We start from the raw sequence: 22,014 nt of genomic DNA, 5'->3' as shown, positions 1-22,014 counted from the left end.
CCTGGTAACTTTCTGTACTGGTTAAGGTTTACATTTCCTAAAAGGCAAAAGATCAACTACAGAAGCTTGAACATCTTACAAAAAGATGTGATGCTTAAGATAAAATCTGTATTTTTCTGCTTAGAATAAGGCTGTTGTCCTAGTCCTTTAAGGTAGAGTTCTTGTCTCACAAATGGTTTTTAAGAGCTGACAACATAACATGCAACCAGTTTGAGAAACAAAAGTGATTTCTTGATTGTAATCACTGGGAATATGATTATATTTTTATTTACTCTATCTAGCATTATTGGTTTTTGAACATGTATTTTCATTTATGTAATAAATTTCTATACTATGTTCTATGATATCACATTTCAGCATGGCTTACCACAAAAATATTAAACCACAAGGATATGCCAATGAATTAAAATAAGATTAAAAACACATTTATTAAAAGTGAGCAAAGTAAAGTGAATAAAATAATATTATTCATCTATAACATTCAAAGATTAAATGAGGAAAGATTTTTGTAGGGACGGAATGAACTTGCTGTAAATGATAATGATAAATGGATTTTGGAGGGCAGGATATATTTCTGCATCATCTGCTTTTAGAAAAAGATGCTAGTATCTTTTCAGGTAGATAACATTATTTTACCACTGTTCCTTTACCACCTGTTTTCATTGTTTTGGGAATAATGGTATTTGTGTATCAAAAGTAGAAGAGGGAAATTCCAACTATTGCATTGATCCAGACTAATTTAAACCAGTAATAGGAATTAACTTGATCCAATTCTGAACTCTCTTTACATATTGTTGCCCATTGTTGTATAATTATTCCAGCTTTACTCGTCTTCTCTCCACATGGAGAACTGAAGAGATTTCTATTTACGTGGAAGTCATATAGGAAGGGAAAATGACAAAATAAGTATCCTTTTTTATTTACACAATATAAGCGAGCATGTACAAACAGGGAGAAGCCTATATCACACTGTCACAACATCCATTGTTAAACAAAATCATTGGAAGATCCAATCTGGATCAGTCGCCTTGTCCAGAGATTTTGTCTTCCGAACTTCGGACTTGTGCTGGAGCCCATTTTGTGAACACCTCTGAGTCCCAACCTCACACAACCTGAAACTAAATTGTTTATATACAGTTATGTATGCAAAAAAATAAATAAATCGTATTTATGTGTGAATATTAAAACAGTAGGACAGAACAACTGCTGTTATATGGAAATCCTGGGTCATCTTCATCTGCGTAATATATCAATGAACTGGGCCAAAGCCTCTTTCCTTAAGAAAGAACCTAAAAATACTGGGTTTTGTTTTACATGCTTTTATTTTATTTTTATTTTATTTTAAAATACAAAATACAAAACTCAAAAAGAAAAAAAAACACATGACAATCAAAGCATTTAAAAAGTGCATCCAAAAAGAGATTTACAGATATTATCCCCTCTAGTTGAATACTGATTAATATATTACTACAACATAGTTCCCACCCCTTACGAGACAAGCCCTCCCAAAAACTTTTAAACTACTAAGTCTATTTGCAATTTGTTGACCTGTTTTCTATATGTTATATTTCTATATGCCCAAGTAGTTAACAGGAAAAACAATTTTAATGAAACAAAACAAAATTAAAGTTTCAAAACCCTCCATTAATAGATTGTTACTGTAATCCACTAGTACAAAATTTACCACAGCATCTTATCTATCCCAAATCATCCCAAAAGTTATAAACAAATTGTCCTGGGTCAAAGATCCAAGACCTTTTCTGTGTCTTCATCCACATCCAAAGATAAAGCTTTAGAGTTTAACATTTTTAAAAGAATCATTAAAGAATGATCAAGCTTTCTTGAGAGGACTCCAGTTAGGAGCTGCACATTTCCCACCCTCTTTTCTTAGTTTTCAGAGACTGTTCAGCCATCTTAATATGTGAAACTTAGCCAGGGAACAAAGAACACAAAAAGCCTCTGTATTTCAATCCAAGATTATAAGAAAAGTTTAGTGGAAATAAACTCCCAAGTGTTTTGCAAGTTCAAAAAATACAGAATCCAGTGGTGAGAGTCTGAGAATTCCTCACCACCAACCCCGAATGTTACCATACTTTCTGCATGCAATTAGAGTCCAGCACCGAGTTGAAATAAATCAGCACCCAGCCGTTAATCAACTTTTTAAAACAATAAGTAAAATAAAACAATGAAGGCAAAAAAATGAAAGTTAAAATTCCAGCATGCTTAGAAAATGAAACTGCTTGACAGGAAAATGGATACGCCAAATGACTCTTTGATCGCTTCCAGAGGGAATTGGAATCTTCAAGACCCCCCACCCCCACCCCTTGCCCACTGGGTCCACAATCAGTCCAAAAGTTGTTTTGGGTCACTCTTAAGTGATCCCATTCAAAATCGGAGAGCAGCACTGCCAAAGACCCAGCTTTAGTAATGAAATCAGCAGATCGCTGGTAAGAGAAAAAAAGAAACTCTTCAGGCATCATGAAAGGGGAGCATGATATTGTTTAAAATGAAAGTATTTATTTCAACTATGATTATAGTGAACAAGAAACATTGATAGTAAATGAATGTTACATTTCAGATTGGCATAAGTCGAGGCTACAGCATTATAAAACACCAACATAGGAGAACTGCTAGAGTATAAAAGTCATAGAGTGTTGTAAATTTGAAGATATACTGTGAGCTAAGGCTTGTGAGAAACAGTGACTCATCTAAAGTTTGTGAAATTGATCCAGTACTTCAAGAGAAAATATCTTAGTGAAGTGGGGGTCCCAGTTTTGCTCTGCTGAGTAAATTTCATTGAGGCAAATGCAAATTTCATCTGCATGATTAGTAGCTTGAAAATAAAAATGTTGATGACTGTAGGGATAGCCAGACAAACACAGTAAAATGCTGTCCTGTGCTCTCCATGAAAAGTAGCAGGTTTTGACAGATGGTTAAGCCCCTAAATCTAGCCATCTGCCACAAGTCACTTCTTCTCCAAATCCCTTCTGCTCCCCATGTTCAGGAGAGCAATTGGTGATAATTTTTCCTGCCAGCAGGTGACACTTGCTAGCGGGAGAAATGAAGCCAAGGAAATCCATCCATCACTATCCTTAACTTGTCCTATGTTAAAACTGTAAGGACAGCATCATTTCTCAGCCTTGATACTAAAGCAGAAGAGGGCTTGGCAACAGTTTTTATGTTGACATCCTTTTCTGCTGGCTTAAGGACCAGCGCATGGCCATTTGGCTGTGTCATTTGATAGCAGCTGTTGTTCCTGTGCTTTCTGCACCCAGCTGCAGACAACAGCAGCTAATGGTAGGGCATATTAATATGAATAATGACACCATCTATTTCTTAGTTCCCAGGAGGAAAAAGAGAGGTGATACACTGGGATATGTAGGCAAGTCTCTCCTTGCTGGAAGTGTGGGCCAAGGATAGAATTGCAATAATATGTTTATAAGCTTGTGTACATGATAGTTCACTAAGACCACAAAGTTTGAATGGACCTTATATAGAATCTTAATGGAGTAAAAAAAAAATCTCCCACAATCCACTTCCACTAAGGCATCTTAGATCTTACAATACATGCTTCATTTGTATTACAATGTTATTTTTGGCATGATGCAAAGACCACAAGTGGCTTGCTAAACCAAAAGGGAAGCTACAAGCGAATTTTCTTTGTAGTTTTCTTCATTATCTGGATTGGGACCTGTATCTGGAAAGATCCATAATCATGTATTGTTTTCCTCTAGGGCAGGAGTGTCAAACTCACGTCATCATGACAGTATCATGTGATGTATCGGAACTTTCCCCCCCTTTGCTACACTGGCCACGAGTTTGACAGCCACGAGTTTGACAGCCCTGCTCTAGGACAAAGGGGTTATCAAAAAGTCAAGAGAGAAGTCACAACTATCCAATTGAAATTCTACTGCTTTTTTATGTGTAATGCATGTAAATAAGAGGTAGGACTGCCATCTTGACTCTCTTTAATCATCCTCTACAGATGCCTCTGTTAGCTTTAATTATTGAGCTACAAGATTTGGTAGAAAATTAGCAATAACTTAACATAAGTTAATACAATTAACATAAATAGTTAATTTCAATATTAATTATAAAACTTGTAAAATACAAGCTCTACAACGTCTATAATTTTGCACCAAAATACCATGTATATGAGGTGTTTTTTTCTGTTAGCATGAAAATGAGGAGGAAAACAGAGAGACTAAGAAGATTCACACTGAGCAAGAATGTTCCTTCAATGTACTTCCTTCAGCCCAAGTTATTTCTTCACCAAATCATTTCAAAATCATTAAAAAAAGGTATGTATTATCTAGCTATCTAATATTTCATGCAAAAAATGTTATTTAATATCAAAAGAATAAAAAGTTGTCAGAATAATTTTATGGTCAACTGCTGCTAATCTGGTTATAATAACTCAGTTTGATCATTATACTTATTTTTCATCACAGTTATTTTTCATCACTTTTGTTACCCATGGTTTTGTTCCAACTAAATAATGTCTACAATGAGATAATGGGTATCAAGGCCTGAGAAAACCTTTTTATGTATTCATAGAAATTCATCTGCCAGTTTGTATATGTGTAAAAAACCCCAAAACATGCCTGGAATCATTGGTTACATGAAACATTGTGCTAGAAATACCACAATCTGGTCAACATTTTCAAACTGTGAATAACTAGAATGTGCATAATGATATTGATGTAATTGAGTAATAATTGTGTTAAATTGGTTAATTAAAATTGCCATTTTGACATGAATTTTAGGATGGAACAGGATATTGTCAGAACTTGATTGGGGGGAAAACTATAAATTTAATAAATAAAAATATTAAAAATGTTCTAATCTTGTGAAATGACTTATATTTCCAAGATAATTTCATTTCTCATCATCTTTGATTTGTTAAAATGAAACTGTAATATATTGGGTTCTATGACAATTCTCCACAGCCAAATCATTATGGCCAACTCACCACAGCCAACTTGCCGCAGGACAGCTCTCCACTGGACAACTCATTGCAGGACAATAGTTAACTAATATCCAAGAAATGGTGGAATAAATATAGAAAGGATGCAAAATGAGGAACATAATGAAATGTGAATGATTTTTTTAAAAAAAATATTTATTTTAAATAATTAAATAGAATTTTTAAATTGTCCTGCGGTGAGTTATCCCATGGCAAGTTAGCTGTGGTGAATTGGCCCATTCCCAATGTATTGGTATTTTTGAACGAGAATAGTGGCTCTTTCCTCTTAAATTTTCACCAATGAAGGTGGCAAAAAGAAATCACCCTTTTGAAGTATTGTTAAGGAATTCCTGTATTTCAAAATGACACTTCCTGAAGTAGGTTGATAGTTTCCTTTTGATTTCCTCAGTTGCTATGGTTCTGCTAGCAGTCCATCACATCAATTTATTTGTTTGTTTAAAAGACTTATATGGGCCTCCCATCTTATATGCCATAATTCTGGGCAGCTCTGAAAACAACAATAAAAACATGAAAACCATAAAACTATAACAAAAACTCCCCAATGGTAAATACTCTGCCATACATCCACATTTGATTCCACTGTGCCCCAACCTCACCCTACTCCAATACTTGACTTGGCTCATCAAGACCTTCTCAAAGGCTAGAACATGGAAGCCTGCCAGATCACAAGAGGAACATCATTCCATGAGGGAGCAAGAACTGCTATAGCAACTGGGTGCTATTAAATGATAATCAGAGATGGTATTCAGCAGGTTCTCACCAGTTCTGGAGAATCGGTAGCGGTAATTTTGAGTAGTTTGGAGAACCAGCAAATACTACCTCTGACTTGAGATTTTACAGTATCCTTCCCCTGCCACGCCCACCAAGCCACGCCCACAGAACCAAGAGTAAAACAATTTGAATCCCACCACTGCTGATAACATTTAAGGGAAGGGCTTAAAGTACACCCACCTTATATGACTAGGTAGATTAGTGGACTCTTTCAGTTCACCAAGTATTAGATTAGTTCCTAATTTTAGTTCTATGATTGGAGTTCTATGCAACAATTCATTCTAACACCTTAGAAGCATCAGAATAAACTCAGTGCATGAAGAATGTCTTGTCTTCATGAATTAAAACTATTAATTAACAGATGATATGTAAGTCCATGAGGAGTTGGTGTCTGCCAGAGTGTCCAGATTGGAGTGATGAACTGATTTTTATTTAAATGCAGTTTCCTATCTTACTGTTAATTTAGGCTAAGATTTTAATGATGGTGTTGATTTACCAGAATCCATTGCAGAGTGTCTGATTTCATTCTCTTTCCTTATGTATCTTTCCCCATGGACTACAGTCCAAAGCAGAGACCAACAAAGACCCACTCCTGTTGGTAATGACACTGTGTAACAGCATCTAGGAACCTCTGTGTATTACAGCTTAAAAAGCGTGTATAAATTAAGGGAGGTCACAAAATAACATGATAAAGGAATTGTGTTTAGTATTACATGTGAAATCATAGCCATCAGGGAATAACTAGCTCAGCTGTGTTTCTGCATAGCCTCAGTCCTAATTGCACTAGCTAACACAATTGATGGACTAGCAAGAGATCACAGTTAAAAATTTAATTTGAGTGCTTAGAAATAAAATTTGGTAGTGGTAGAAATATTTTCTTGGGAAAGATAAAGTATGTTTAGTGGATATTATGATGATGAAGGTGATGTAGTTTGAAGTTTGCTCTCTGAAAAATTGTCTAAAACAATTTGGAAAAAAAAACCATTTAAAAAAACGTATCCAACATTAACAATCAGTAAAAGCAAACTATTTAGCCACTATCTTGGACTATAATTTGCTTTTTACAAAAAATCATAATGTTTGGTAGGTGTTTGTACATAACCCATTTGCTATTCCCTTTCAGTCTAAATAACATTAAGCAAAGCATAGAGAATAAGTTTAAGAAGTAGCAAAGAAATAAATGACACAAATTAAAGAAAAGACAATGTAATTAAATTTAGTTTACACCAATATTATTCCCTAGATTTCTCTATACTTTTGTGTCCTTTCAAGCCCCATCCTTCTTTCCATTGCATCCAAATACTACTTTATACACTGAATTTTGCTCTTTAAATGTAATAATAATATTGTCTTTAAGATATCATTTGTGCAAGAGCCAGAGCATCAGTTCCTCTGGACCTGGGGTTGCCAACCTTTTGGACCTCAGGGACCACCAAACTCATAAGTTTAAATCCCGCGGACCAGAGACCCTGGGAAAATCCCAAAAAAAGTCTGCAGGAAAATTCCCCACCCCGTTTTCCTCCCGATTAATCATTCTTTATTTGGGATCTCCAGCTCCGTTCTCGGGGAGAGACTCTTTTGGCTTCATGCAAGTAAAGCAGCAGAAGTCTTTCTTTCTCTCCCCCAAACTCCATCAGAAATGAGTCTTTATGAGACTTGTCACGCCAGTGCAGTCTCTTGCAACAGGATGCCTTGCAGGGTCCCAAAGACTCGTTTCTGGCAGAGTTTGGGGAAGAGAAAAAAAGGCTTTTGCTGCTTTCCTTGAGTGTAGCCAAAGGCAGAAGAAGAAAGAAGTGGAAAGAAGCAGCCCGGCGCATGGGGCACGTGGGGCGCATGGGGCACGTGGGGCAAGTTCCTTCTTCTGCCTTTCCCCCCTCCCCTCATTGCCTCATGTTGTTCAATGCAATGCAAGCGACGCAAGCCTTGTGTTCCCGCACAGCCTAGATTAATTGCTTTGGGGGGGGTGCTTTGGGGGGTGACATTTCTCTGTGGATCACCAAAATTTTCTCACAGACCAGCAGTGGTCCCTGGCCCACTGATTAGCGACCACTGCTCTGGATTATGTAAGGAGTCTGAAGAAATAGGCCCTCTAAGGGGGAGAAAAAAGATATAAGCAGATAATTTGTAACAGGAGAGTATTGAGAAGATTATTTGGGCTCAGGGGCTGCAGATTGCCCCAAGATGCTTGTAATACTTAGAACTAGGACTATCAGATCTGGGCTTATTATTAAGTGTTGTACCTTATGATTCTTGACTCTTGATGAATGTATCTTTTCTTTTATGTGCACTGAGAGCATTTGCACCAAGACAAATTCCTTGTGTGTCCAATCACACTTGGCCAATAAAGAATTCTATTCTATTCTATTCTATTCTATTCTATTCTATTCTATTCTATTCTATTCTATTCTTCATTCCATTCCATTCCATTCCATTCCATTCCATTCCATTCTATTCTATTCTATTCTATTCTATTCTATTCTATTCTATAAAAGTCGACATTTAGAAAATAAATACACAAAGATCTCTTTGGTTTTATCTCATGGCCATCCAGTTTTTTGCAGTTTGGACCTGTATTAGAACATTTGGTTTATTTTTCTTTGTTGTTTTCATTAACTAGGTTATATATTTCTGTCTCCTTGGGTTCTGTATTAATAACAATAGCACTTAAACTTATATACTGCTTTGTAGGGCTTTTCAGCCCTCTCTAAATACAGAGTCAGCATATTGTCCCCAACAATCTGGGTTCTTAATTTCAGAAGGATAGAACCCTACGTCAACCTTGAGCTGGTGAGAATCGAACTGCTGACAGTCAGCAGAATTAGCCTGCAATACTACATTCTAAACTACTATGCCACCACAACTCCTCAAGTTGTTAAGTTATTTAAGTGCTAAGTATACCAAATACAAAGAAAGTCCAGCTCCCTATAAACACATATTCTCTGTTTAATCCATGTGATTTTATAAACAGTTACTTGCAACTGTAAAACAGTGTGTCAGGATTCCAGCAGTTGCCCTGATTTAATTAATGCTTGTTTTAGAGTTGCCACAGTGCTCCACAGCGTATATTTATTTTTAAAAGCCACATCTTATTTTCCAACCAACTTTAAAGCAAGTCTTCATTTCTATATAAATATTTTTAGTATACATTAACCATAAATTTGAAGCTTGCCCTAAAATAAAAGAGGAGAAATGTGATCAAATTTGTCCAACAACTTTTGGTACTCATGTTAAAACCTGTTTCCAGAAAGAAAAAAAATTAACCAAGTTCATCATGAAGTTATGGTAAAGCTGATAATGATCACAGTATATGCGTTCCTTATTCTCTTTTGACTGTCCATTATTGTAATTTCCATTTGTAGTTTGGCAACACCAATAAATAAAATGGAGAAAATGCTTCAATCACCTAGTTCTCCCTTCTCTGGTGCATCTAAGTATAAATTCTGTAACGATAATTTAACTTCTAGAAAAACAAATGGTACCAACCCTTCGTCTTCCACATCCTCAAGCAGAAAGCACAAGAATGAAATTAGATCATATCTACATTCTGGAGATTTCAGTGTAAGTTCTGATCACAACATATTTAAAGTACTTAAATATCCATTTTGTTTGTTTATAACCCTTTCCATTTAGATCAGGAATTGTTAATTATGGCTAGCAAAGGAACAGTGGGAGTTGGTCTACAAGTCATTCCTCACCCCTGATTTAGATGGTTTGGAAAAGTCTTTCTTAGGGTCCCACCCCCCTTTAGAATTTGAGTATTGGGTGAGAAAACCTTTGAGTCTACTGGCATCCCAACTTTGTAGGCTGGCATTATTGTATACTATTTGGGGAATGGAGAAGAATGCACTGAAAATTAATTTTGTGAAAATTTGGCTGAGACAATGTAATGTGTATTTCCTCATTATCACCTTCTGTCTGTTTCTTTTGGTAAACACTCTTCTGATGTTGGGTTTATATTTCTACATTAAAAAATACCTTTATTTCTAAAGTGCCTTTAGAGATGTTTAGCTTATTACTTTACGGGTTCCCCTCCCCCCCAATTTAGAACTTAGAGGGCTGATTAAATATGGAAAAATACACAATATATTAAACCTGCTCTGTTTTGAATAATGGTAGGGCTGACCTTGTCATTTGGTTACAAGGATTGTTTATGGATGCATGTCCATGAGCCCTTCCTAAACTAGTACCCTCTAACTGCTAGAACTCAGCTCCCTTCATCTTCAGTGGAACTTAGCAAATAGAAGAATGGTACTCCAATCTATGTGGAAAATATACAAACAGGGATATGTTTACATTGAAATCTCATTTTGTAAAGCTGTACATATTTCACTATGATTAATCCTGTTCTTCTCTGAGTTCAATAAAACTTAAACTTCTTTGTAATCTTGCATAGAATTGTATGCTAAAATTCACAAGATTTCATTCAGGTTGTCATCTTATGCATGTATTATAAAAAAAAAAAAAAAAAAAAAAAAAAAAAAAAAAAAAAAAATAAATTTAAAAAAATTTTTTAAAAAACTAGAAACCACAAAAACTCGCTTCATTGGCAAAAAAATCAAAAAAAAAATACAAGCTGAATAGTCAAGTTTGTTGAGACCCAAGCCTGTAAAGGACCTTAAACTCACTCTAATGTCAAGTGCTAGAGCCCACTGCAACTACAAGCAAAAAAGGCTTAAGAGTTGTTAACCAATCCCAAGCTTTTCTCTGTAATATCACACTACTAACCAGAGAAATTTGCTGACAATAAGCATCAGTCTGGAACCCCACTACATGATATAGCACAATTGAGAAAGCCAGAAATATTTCAAGAGGAGGGCTCCCTTTCTCTACTCGTTGTAGATACCTTAGCCACCAGACTTGAAATAAACAATTGGCAAATCAAATAAATAAATAAATAAATAAAAATAAATAAATTATCTAGAAGAAAGTTTTACTGAATTCAGGTACACTTTTTGATAGATCTATGTAACATAGGATTCCACTGAAAGAATTCTCTGAGCAAGAAACAGATATATACAGGAGAGATATCTACAAATGGACTTGGTTATTTATTTTCTCAACATACCGTTGGAAGGTTTATAAATAAATAAAATTATCCATGCTGAAATGGTATGGGTTATTGTTGTTGTTGTTCTGAACTGTAATTGTTTGCATCCATAAAAAATATTGCATAGGGCAATAGTTCCTAAAATGTAATAATACTTCTAAACTTGTTTACAATTATTGTTGATGACTGAATTCATGATTAGTTCCTGACTGTTAATTTTACTGTTTACTCAGAAAGCCATGTATATCAGTTCAGAAAATACTCTGTTCTGCAATAGAATACAGTGCCAAAAAGAACCATGGTCATCTATACTGACTGTGCCCAAAAACTGTAGGAAATCAAAACTCATCGTTAATGATGGGTAAGTTAATTGTTTCTTATGTAGAAATCTTTCCTTCTTTTCTTCCTTCCTTCTTTCCTTCCTTCCTTCTTCCCTCCCTCACTCCCTGTCTCTCCTCTCTTCTCCTCTCCTCTCCTCTTCCTCTGCTTCCAGCCTAAAATAAAATTATGCACTCAAGACAGTGTACCACAAAAATGGATATATGTGGACTTTAAGTGTACCTATAGAATTCTCCATGCTTGTCAGAAATGTTTTGTGTGTATGAATCTGAGCCTATGTGCCTGTTCCTGTATCTCTCTCTGTGTGTATGTGTGTGTGTGTGTGTATGTGTGTATACATTTATATACAGATTTAACATTGTTTTTAATGGCATAGGTTCTAGAACCACTACAACCATTGTAAAGAATTATTATGAAAACAGTACTGGAAAAAAAATTTTTAAATGGCACTTAAACATTTGTTGCAGTTAATACTAAATAGCTTTTAGATTATGTAAGACTATTGGGAGTTAGAGAAAAAATCTGGTAAGCTAGATTTTTCAGATTAAAATGATAGTAGTAAAATTATATCCCTATAATTCAGGTGATATACATAATGTTTTAATATTTTATAATAGGGTTTCTATTATTAAGCAGTGTCATATATTATGGTATCAGTGATTTTGCTGATAAAACTTCCAAAGATTAATCAGGTCAAACAATTTACAAACTGCATCTTTGTATGTATAAGACATTTTTGCTGCAATTACTGTATATACTCGAGTATAAGCCTAGTTTTTCAGCCCATTTTTGTGCTGAAAAAATCCCCGGCTTATACTCGAGTCAGATTCCCTCTAAAAAATGGTGTGGAGTCGCGGCCTCCGGCGGCAGCGACTCCCAACAGCCCAGCCGGGAAGGGAAAGGCAAAAGCGCTTTGCCTTTCCCTTCCCGAGGCGGCGGGACTGGGGCCGCGCCGGCGGTAGTGACTCCTGACTCAGGGGGCCTCCGAGGGAGGGGAAGAGAGTGACTCCTGCCTCCGCTGTCATCATCATCTTCTTCTTTTGGGTTAGTGAATCAATTAAACCTTTCATGATAGTGAGATCGTTTCCCAAATTAATTATTTTTATTTTTGAAATTTACCAGTAGCTGCTGCATTTCCCACCCTCGGCTTATACTCGAGTCAATAAGTTTTCCCAGTTTTTTGTGTAAAATTAGGTGCCTCGGCTTATATTCGGTCGACTTATACTCAGTATATACGGTAAATTATTGAGATTAGGCTCTTAGCCCTTTTGGTTTTCTTAAAGTATTTTATTTTATTCTCATTTTTGCTCCCATGTTGTTGAAAGTCTATAAAGATGATCTATAGAGAAAATATTTGCCTCTTCCCTTAGTAATTCTTTTATAGCTATAATTTTAAAACCAGGTAAATATCTTGAAAAATGTATCTTTTTTAAATATGAATGCTAAGATTTTGTGAGCTGCTTTGGCTCAAGGACAACAAATTTAACTATTTTTGTTCATTCAAGCTGGTTTCATTAAAGCACATCATGCATCAAATACTAAATTATTAGCAAATCCTTGATACACAAATATGTTAGATTCAGCAGAGGTTGTCTTGGACATCAAGGCGATCTGTGGCATTGTACAGATTATATTTTTAATATATATTTTAGTTAAACTTGACTATTTCCTTAAATTTAGTTGATTGGTATTCTAACCCACCAGCAGAGCTTATCTCCAACTGAATTATTTTTTATCCTTTAGGATATTATGTGGAGCTTATTAAATATGTCTATTTCCTCTTTTTACTTAAGTTGGTGTTATAATCACTGCTCTGCTTTAGTAAGTAATGTAAGAATTTTCCATGTAACAGAGTGGCTGGAGTGGAACAGAATTATACGTTGATTATATTTATGCCTTGTTGAACATTTATTTTGTATTTCATTCATAAAATTTGTTAACTACCTTTATTCTGAATAACTGTGGATTGTAATGATAGCCAGCATTCTTTATCAAAACATAATGCAATTGCTTTGCTCACTGTCCCAATATCCTGGCCCAGAGCTCAAGAGAAATAAAGAGGTTTCCAGAGCAGCTAGCAGAATTGGGGCCATCCGGGGCCATTGGTGGATTTACTATTCCATAAGGCAGGTGTATGCTTTCTGGATCCCATTAGATAACATGGAGGAACTTGAGGCATAATTGTGGACAAGGTAGCCCTCAGATAACCCAGCTCTATTCTATGAAGACATGTATTGTGTGGATGGCAATCAATATGTTAAATGCAGAATGCTTACTGGGAGCCCGGTGCAATTCATTCAGTAAAGTTACAATAGGTACCCCAAGGTGCAACCATAACTATCATGCTGCTGCATTGTGTACCACTTGGTATGTGTATCCCTGTGTAGAGTATGTTGTAATAATCCAGGCAAATATTTTAAGATATTTAACTTCAAATCTTAAATTGCATTGTAGCAATGCTATCAATTATGTTCTTTACTTTTAGAAAGTTTAGAATACATTTCTCATTTAAATTCAAAAAACTTTTACCAAAAAGGGATGATATTTTGCACCTTAATTATATGTTGTCTATGGTGTTTCTGCATAGTTTGATACTTTACTTTTGCCTAATTTTTCTATTGTTATTTGGAGTACATGAAATATTGAGCACATATTTGCTTTGGAGATACCATTAAGTAAAATGTTTTAATATACCATACAAGTATACAGCATATCATGTGATATAGTATATCAAACTCATTTTTTTCTTATATTTTCTTTCATTCTAGATTGCACAATTTAGATTATTTTATGCAGGAAGCTAAAAGAAAAAAGCATAGAGCAGATGCAATGGTAAGAATGCATGAATTTCTGATACATTATTCCAATATATCTATACAATAAAACTTTACTAATACTAATTTTTAAATCCCTCTGAGATAAGCATTTCTGTTATTAGCACAGATTTAAATATAATCAGATATGTAAACAATTATCCAAGATCAATTATCAGATACATTTGGGGTAAATTAAAATTTGAGATAGTCCAATTCTTTTTGAAAAAGTATTGTATGGGTATAACACTGCAGTGGTTTAGCAGACCCCATTATCAAATACATAAAGAGTCATTTGTAAATTAAAATGCTACAGGCCAGGCCTGGGATAAGATTTTTAGAAAGCAGTTTGATCCAACACTGATTGGAAGAGGAAGATAGAATCCTATTTGCAAACCTCAATTTGTTCTGTAATCCAGAGTTCCTCAACCTTTCCAGCTTTGGTGGGGGAGTGAGGAGAGGGGATGGTTCCATGGGAGCAGTGAGCAAGCGCACATGCACAGGTCCATTTGTGATAATGATGGGCACATGTGCCCATGCTCACGCAAATTGGGTCCGCAGGCAGGCACTTGCCCGCTGCTCACACTACTTCCGTGGCCCGTTTCTGAATGGCTGAAGGCCCACATAAATATCTGAATGGCTGAAGGCTGGGGGTGGGGGACCCATGCCATAAGCAATTGTGTATTCCTCCTCCTCCTCCCCTTGAATGGTTGAATAGAATATAGAATAGAATTCTTTATTGGCCAAGTGTGATTGGACACATAAGGAATTTGTCTTGCAAATTTTGTTGCAAAATTTGTCTTGCTTTTTGGAAAGCTTCCAAGACTAAGGGGAATTTGCAGTAATCACCTGTCATTCATGAAAATCTCTGCTAACCTCCCTAGCCGTTTGTGAATGCAACCACAGCATTGGATACCACCACTGGGTATATCAGCAAGCTTCTCCTGATATCAGTGGGCCTTGGTTTAATAATGCTGTGCATGTCTTCAGTACAATGCACATGGGAGAATTTCTTCCAGGGAGACAATAGCAAACCAATTTTGGAAGAAAAAAAACGTGCCAAGAAAACTGCAGGAATTTGTCCGCACAGTTACCAGGAGTCAAAACACTGACTCTCTCTCTTTCTCTGTCACACACAAAGAATAAAATTATTACTGATTAAATTAGAGGTGTTTAGGCTTCAAATATTTACTCTGAACTTTGCGCCCAAACCATATATAATACAAGGTCATATTTTTATAGTCCTATTTTTCTTTGCATTTATTTCTTGTGATCACTCTCATCTACATTTCCCTGTTTCATTTATAAATGCTACAGATCACCTTGGCTGCACTGGTATACACTTCATATTACAACACATCAAGGCCTGAATTTGCTTTCCTTTTTTCATGATGTACCTTACTGAGCTAAAGTTAAAGATGCCCTCAATTGAAGCACATCTCCTGCAAACATCATCCATGCAGTTTTTTTGGCAGCACTACAGAACTGATGCTTTCATACAGGGCATTTGACATCCCAGTCTATCCAAGAGCTCTGGAATTTGCAAATGGTCTCACAGCCAAATACTTATCACAGCTGACTGCTTAGCCACCAAAGTTAGTTAGGAGCTGCCACCTGGATCTTGATATGTTACAAAACTCACAATTGACCAGATATTCCTATCTTCTCTGCTGAGAAATCTACCACCTACAGATCCAGAATCTTAGATCCAGAATCTTAAATTATAATTGAAAGTTAGCATAAAATATTATCCTGTTCTGAAGCTGAAATAGTGATTTCATGGTTCAAATTAAATTAGATTAAGTAGATACTTTCTGATTTAGCAAGTACCTTAAGGGCAAAAATCTTATGCAAAACTTAAAACAATCCAAACTAAACCAAACATCCTTTTTTTGGCTAATATAAATATTCTGCCTCTTGTATAGAAGACATTAGTAAGAACTCATTACTACTCTAAAATAGATACAAGTACATTTATTTTGTCATGTTTTTCCCGCTGGTTTTGTCTTGAAGGTGGACAAATTTGGCAAGGCACTTAATTATGCTGAAGCTGCATTATCATTTATTGAGTGTGGAAATGCCATGGAACTAGGGCCCCTGGAATCAAAGTCCCCATACACAATGTATGCAGAAACTGTGGAGCTTATCAGGTGCGTCTCTGACAATACTCCAACAATTGACTAGCTCTCGTGCTCATGCAGTATATAGGTAATCCTCGACTTATGGCCATTTTTTTTAACAACCGTCCAAAGTTATGACAGACACCCCAAAGCTACTTAGAACCCATTTTTGAAGTTTAAATGGCTGCATCCCCTCCCACAATCATTGTATGTTAGGCATTTGGCAACCAGATCACCTTTACAGTCATTGTGAATTCATTTATCCCCCAAAATACAACCAATTAGAGATATTCCTCTATTTATTTCTTCTTGACAATTTTTCTGCAACCTGATGAGGAAATTCGTCTTCATTGCAAATAATGAGAAACCTTGTAGCTAGAGTCACAAGTAACATATTTATAGTATGTTTGCAGAGCAAGGAGGGATATAAATGAGATGGGATTCTGTAGTTAAAAAAAGTTAAATACGGAAGGGAGCCTTGAACCTCATATGAGCTTTGAAAATCTTTGAAGTGAGTGAAAGAATGAGAATATCTAGTAAAGTGTCATACAAAATACTATAAATGATGGTAATTATGAAGCATTTTAATTAATCAGTGATAAGTCACTTTGAGAATTGGAGCTACCTGAAAGAAATGATCAAATGTGATGACATTAATGGGAGGGGAGGGGAAGCAGAAAGATAAGAATTTTATAGTCAAGGAAAAGAAAAATAAACAGTGTCAGGGGTTATTCATCTAAGCTTCATGAGAGAAAAGATTTTACTATGCTTTGTTAAAGCTGGCAGGCAGACAGACACAGCGGTATTTTTGAAGAGTTCCCAGTGAAAGGAACAAGAGGAGGAAATGATAATGAAATTGATTAGCTGTGACAAGTAAAGGTTGCAATTTTAAGTACCCTTTGATAAACTTAAGTCCCACTGAGCTATAAAAATTTTCATTTTCTTTTTCTTTCTTTTTTTGCTTGCTTTCCTGACTTGGTTCTCCATCTTTTGTAGATATGCTATGAGACTAAAAACCCACTCTGGTCCCAGTATGACATCAGAAGAAAAACAACTAACAGCATTATGGTAAGTAAATTAAAATGCATTCAAAAACTTCAATTATTCAATCCTCAAAATGGAATGTTATAATAATTAAGCAAATAATACCAGATTTCACACTGCCTTTTGTCTGGTATTATTATATAAGATCGCAACCATCACCTTTAAATTTAGCTCAGAAACAGATTGCTATTTAATTCAAATAATTGTAATATTAACTTCCATCTAGCATTTTTATAGAATATTTAAGATAATTGTACTTTTTAACAACCGGTGGTTGTTATTAATGCATTGGTTGTTACATTTTAGACTAGCTGAGTGTTTTTATAGACAGTCCCATGTCTACATTACAGAAGTTTTGTCTCAGTGCAAAACTGAGGTTACTTTTTATAAGTAGGAGTAAAGTTGATATCCTTAACTAGTCAGTAGTTTTCCTTAAAAAAATTACAGGCTACAATAGCCTCTTTTATTGGTACAGAAGAATCTCTCATTTGAAATCTTAAATTTTAATAAATAAATATTTTCTTTGCTATAATACCTTCCATGTATCTAAGGGGCAATGTAAGTAAAATAATGTCATTCAACTCTAAAGTCCTATTTTGCAATAATTAAAAAAAAAATCAGTGTTAAGTAAATCTGTAAATAACTGCCGATTGCCCATTGTGGATTCTCAGTGGCATGCTTCCTGATGAGTAAGCAGACATGATAGGAGTACTGTAAGTCAGTAGATTCCCAGGAGTAAGCACACTGAGACAGTGAGCATGAAGAACAAGCAGATGTTTCCAGGCTAGCAGGGAAGTTCTAGAGCAGGGGTCTCCAACCATGATGTAAAGCTGTTCAATACCACAGACAATACTGCTACCCTACAAAAAGATCTTGACTATGTATCTGAATGGTCAAGCAAATGGCAACTTCAAATCTCAACAAATAAATGCTCTGTCTTACATATTGGCAAAAAAAATCAGAAAATAAAATACAAGCTGAATAGTCAAGATCTTGTTGATGACCCAAGCTCTGTAAAGGACCTTGGAATACTCACCTCTAATGATCTAAGTGCTAGAGCCCACTGCAACTACATAGCCAAAAAGGCATTAAGAGTTGTTAACCTAATCCTACGTAGCTTTTTCTCTGGTAATATCACACTACTAACCAGAGCATACAAAACATTTGCTAGACCAATACTCGAATACAGTTCATCAGTCTGGAACCCACATTACGTATCTGATATTAGCACAATTGAGAAAGTCCAGAAATATTTCACAAGAAGAGTTCTCCACTCCTCTACTCATTATAGAATACCTTATGCCACCAGACTTGAAATTCTAGAACTAGAAAACCTTGAATTACGCCGTCTTCGGTCTGATTTAAGCATGGTATATAAAATCATACATTGCAATGTCCTACCTGTCAATGAATACTTCAGCTTCAACCATAACAACACAAGAGCACACAATAGATACAAACTCAAAGTTAACCGCACCAAACTTGATTGCAGGAAATACGACTTCAGCAACAGAGTGGTCAATGTCTGGAATACTCTATCCGACTCTGTAGTTTCTTCCCCAAACCCCAAAAACTTTAACCTTAGACTGTCTACTATTGACCTCACCCCTTTCCTAAGAGGTCTGTGGGGGCGTGCATAAGCGCACCAATGTGCCTACCGTCCCTGTCCTATTGTTTCTCTTATTCTTCTTTTATTTTTCTTATATGTACCCATTTCATGTATTCACAACTATGTATACACTTATACTTATTATCTTGTAAACAATTGGCAAATCAAATAAATAAATAAAACTTTGGGAGTTGAAGTCCACAAGTCTTAAAGTTGCCAAGGTTGGAGACCCCTGTTCTAGAGTCCTTAATAAATTTTGCCTCTAAGTTATCAGTATGCAGCTATTCTGAAAGTCTGACAAGGGAACAATGCAACATACAAATCAAAAAAAGGAGGGGCCACATCAGGTATTGTCAGAGCACACAACTTTCAATAAGAAAAAAAAAGTGTAAGGACAAGAGTGATCAACAGAAAAAAAAAACCACCTTTAAATGCAAGTAGTCCTCAACTTATGACCACAATTGAGCCCAAAATTTCTGACAAATGCAATTGTTAAGTGACTTTTGTCCAATTTTATGACCTTTCATGCCACAGTTGTTAAGTGAATCATTGCAGCTGTTAAGTTAGTGAGATGTTTGTTAAGTGAATCCGGCTTCCCCATTGACTTTGCTTGTCAGTAGGTTGTAAAAGGTGATCACATGACTAGGCAACCATCATAAATATGAGCCAGTTACCAAGCATCTAAATTTTGATTATGTGACCACTTATGGTCATAACTGTGAAAAATGATCCTAAGTCACTTTTTTCAATGCTGTTGTAATTTTGAATGGTCTGTAAACGAACTGTGGTATGTTAGGGACTACCTGTACCTCAATGAAGAAACAAGCCATAAGACTTTAGGAGAGAGAGAAAAGGAATCAAAGGAGCATAGGGAAATAGATCCTAGGGACAGAAGGAATGCAGCTGAGCCCTACAAGAAGAATGAGAGCCAGTTTGGTCTAGTGCGGGATCCCCAACCTTTGACGCCGCGGCCCGGTTCCGGCATCAGCTGGGCGCCGCGGCCCGGTATCAGCGTCAACTAGGCGCCGCCATCTTTTATGACGAAAAGGCGCCGGTGGCGTCACCGGAGCGGGTCAAGATGGGCGGCGCCAGCGCTCGGTGAGCTTTTCGGGTAGAAATGGCTTTCTACCCGGAAAAGCTCACGAAGCGCTGGGCCGCCATCTTTTGGCGGAAAGCGCCGGTGAGCTTTACCCGGAAAAGCTCACCGGGCGCTTTTTACCAAAAAGATGGCGGTGCCCAGCAACCAGCGGCCCGGTAAAGGCTTGTTCCGCGACCGAGTACTGGTCCGCGGACCGGCGGTTGGGGACCCCTGGTCTAGTGGTTAAGGCACCAGGCTAGAAGCCAGGAAACTCTGAGTCTTAGGCATAAAAGTTGGCTGGATAACTTTGGGCCAGTCGCTTCCTCTTAGCCCAACTCACCTCACAGGATTGTTATCATTTTTTAAAAAAATATTATTTCCTTTATTGTCAGAGTACAACATGTGTACAATGAGATTGGCTGAACCTTCCTTCATGCATCACCCCCCCAACACAACTTACAGTGAGGACAGAAGTCCCTAACCCAATCCCAATCTTGTTTCACTATGTGACCTTGTTGCACAATGCGCCAGCCCCGCAAGGCTATCATACTACATTGACATGAAGCTATTTTCAGTTCAGAAGTCTGACAGCCCACAGGTAGAAACTGTTCTTCAGCCTGTTGGTGTGGCTGGCTATGCTTCTGTATTTCCTACCAGATGGCAGGAGAGTGAAGAAGTGCTGGCTGGGGTGTGAATCCTCCCTGAGAAATTTTCCTCACTCTTCTAAGGCAGTGAGTCCTAGCAATGTCATCTAGTGGTATCAGGGAACAGCCCACAATGTTTTGTGGGAACAGCCCACAATGTTTTGTGCTGTGCTCACCACCCTCTGTAATGTCTTTCTATCCGTGCCTGTCAAGCCCGCGTACCACACCGTAATGCAATATGTGAGGACGCTTTCTATTGTGGACCAGTCATAGGGGAAATAGAAGAAGAAACAAGTATTGTGTGTGTTCCTCACTTGCATTGTTTATAAAAATAATAAAGGTGGGATATAAAAAAAATAAAGTAAATAAAGATAAGAGAAGATATTTGATAGCTCACTATGTGGAATGAAAACCTTCCTATCCATTGAAACAGACTCAAAAAAAAAAAAAAAGAAACCCATATTCTGCAAATAAATGGCTGACCATGAAAATGATATCAGATATTTTATTTTGGGATCTAAATTATCTGGCTAAATAATTATTCAGTCAAGGAAGCTTTAATTTTAATCTAGCGGAGCTGAAAATCTGTATGTAAAAGTCTCAGACAAAAATGTGTGCACTGCAGAAATGGAAATATTTTAATGAAATCACTCTGTGAAAAATCATAAAGAAGATTGGCTCATAAAATTATGTTTTATTTATTTTACTACATGTGCGTGCTGTCCCACATTGCTGGGTAGCTTATAACAATAAAACACATCATAAAATCATCATAGACTTAAAATAATAGAAAATATTTTAGCAAGACACATATAACCACAAAAAAAAAAAAAAAAAAACCAACTAAAAAGGCCATGTTTGTCATCCCTATCAGTGTGTCTTCCAAATGCCAAACAAAAGATTATCTTCACCTGAATAGGATTTTATTTATTTATTTGGTTTGGATCAAGAAGGACTCCATTCTGACTTTAGGGGAAAGAGAATTCTACAAAACCAGAACACCAATGGAAAAGCCTGGCTCTGCACTTCTGTGTTTTTCCCAGTCATAGAATGGGAAAAGTCTATTTAGAGAAGATGTTCCCTTAAAAAATCAAAGATTCAGCCAATAAAGAGATTTATATGTGATAACAAGCTCTTTGAATTGTCCTGGAAAACTACTGGTGGCCTAGGCAGCTCTTACAGAATCATGTGACTTTGTTAAACTGGGACCAACCCATTAACAGATGAGATGCTGAAGTATAGACCAACTGCAGCTTTGAGTTTCAGAGACAGTCCCAATAGACAACATTATAGTAACCCAACTGTAATGTGTAATTAAGGTGGTGAGGACATTAATAATTGTCTCTGGAGCATTCTCTTCCAGAAATAGCTGCATCTGATACACCACCCTAGCAGTCAGGGAGAACTTGGAGCAGATTTTAGGGGATTCCAAATAGAATTTGTGCATCCATAGCGTGCAAGCAGAAAGTGTCTGTTGAAAGTCCTTCCTACTAAGATGTCCAGTAGAAGGACATGGAAGCAGGAATTATCTGTGGAAAAACCCCTCCTTTGAAAGAACTTGC

The 22,014-nt window shown here is 36.4% G+C and overlaps 1 protein-coding gene across 7 annotated transcripts in view; it reads left to right on the top strand.

Annotated features, from left to right (window-relative positions):
* AFF3 (ALF transcription elongation factor 3) overlaps positions 1-22,014 on the top strand; it is a 237,642-nt gene that overhangs the window by 204,054 nt on the left and 11,574 nt on the right. For 5 of the 7 annotated variants that reach the window (XM_087967156.1, XM_087967160.1, XM_087967158.1 and 2 more), the window contains 6 exons: positions 4,177-4,301; positions 9,118-9,316; positions 11,039-11,166; positions 13,913-13,976; positions 15,971-16,107; positions 17,074-17,145. In XM_087967156.1, coding sequence (XP_087823282.1) covers positions 4,177-4,301; positions 9,118-9,316; positions 11,039-11,166; positions 13,913-13,976; positions 15,971-16,107; positions 17,074-17,145 — 725 coding nt within the window. Of the gene's footprint in view, positions 1-4,176; positions 4,302-9,117; positions 9,317-11,038; positions 11,167-13,912; positions 13,977-15,970; positions 16,108-17,073; positions 17,146-22,014 lie in introns of those variants that run through there. The other 2 variants (XM_087967161.1, XR_015749876.1) reach the window with 2 other exon arrangements.

Source organism: Notechis scutatus, chromosome 5 (assembly GCF_049901735.1).
Source record: "Notechis scutatus isolate UNSWTSFEM ecotype Mainland chromosome 5, rNotScu1.2, whole genome shotgun sequence".
In the NCBI taxonomy this organism is placed as follows: Eukaryota; Metazoa; Chordata; class Lepidosauria; order Squamata; family Elapidae; genus Notechis; species Notechis scutatus.
Note: the sequence above shows the minus strand (reverse complement) of the source record. Positions and strands in the feature narration are given on the sequence as shown.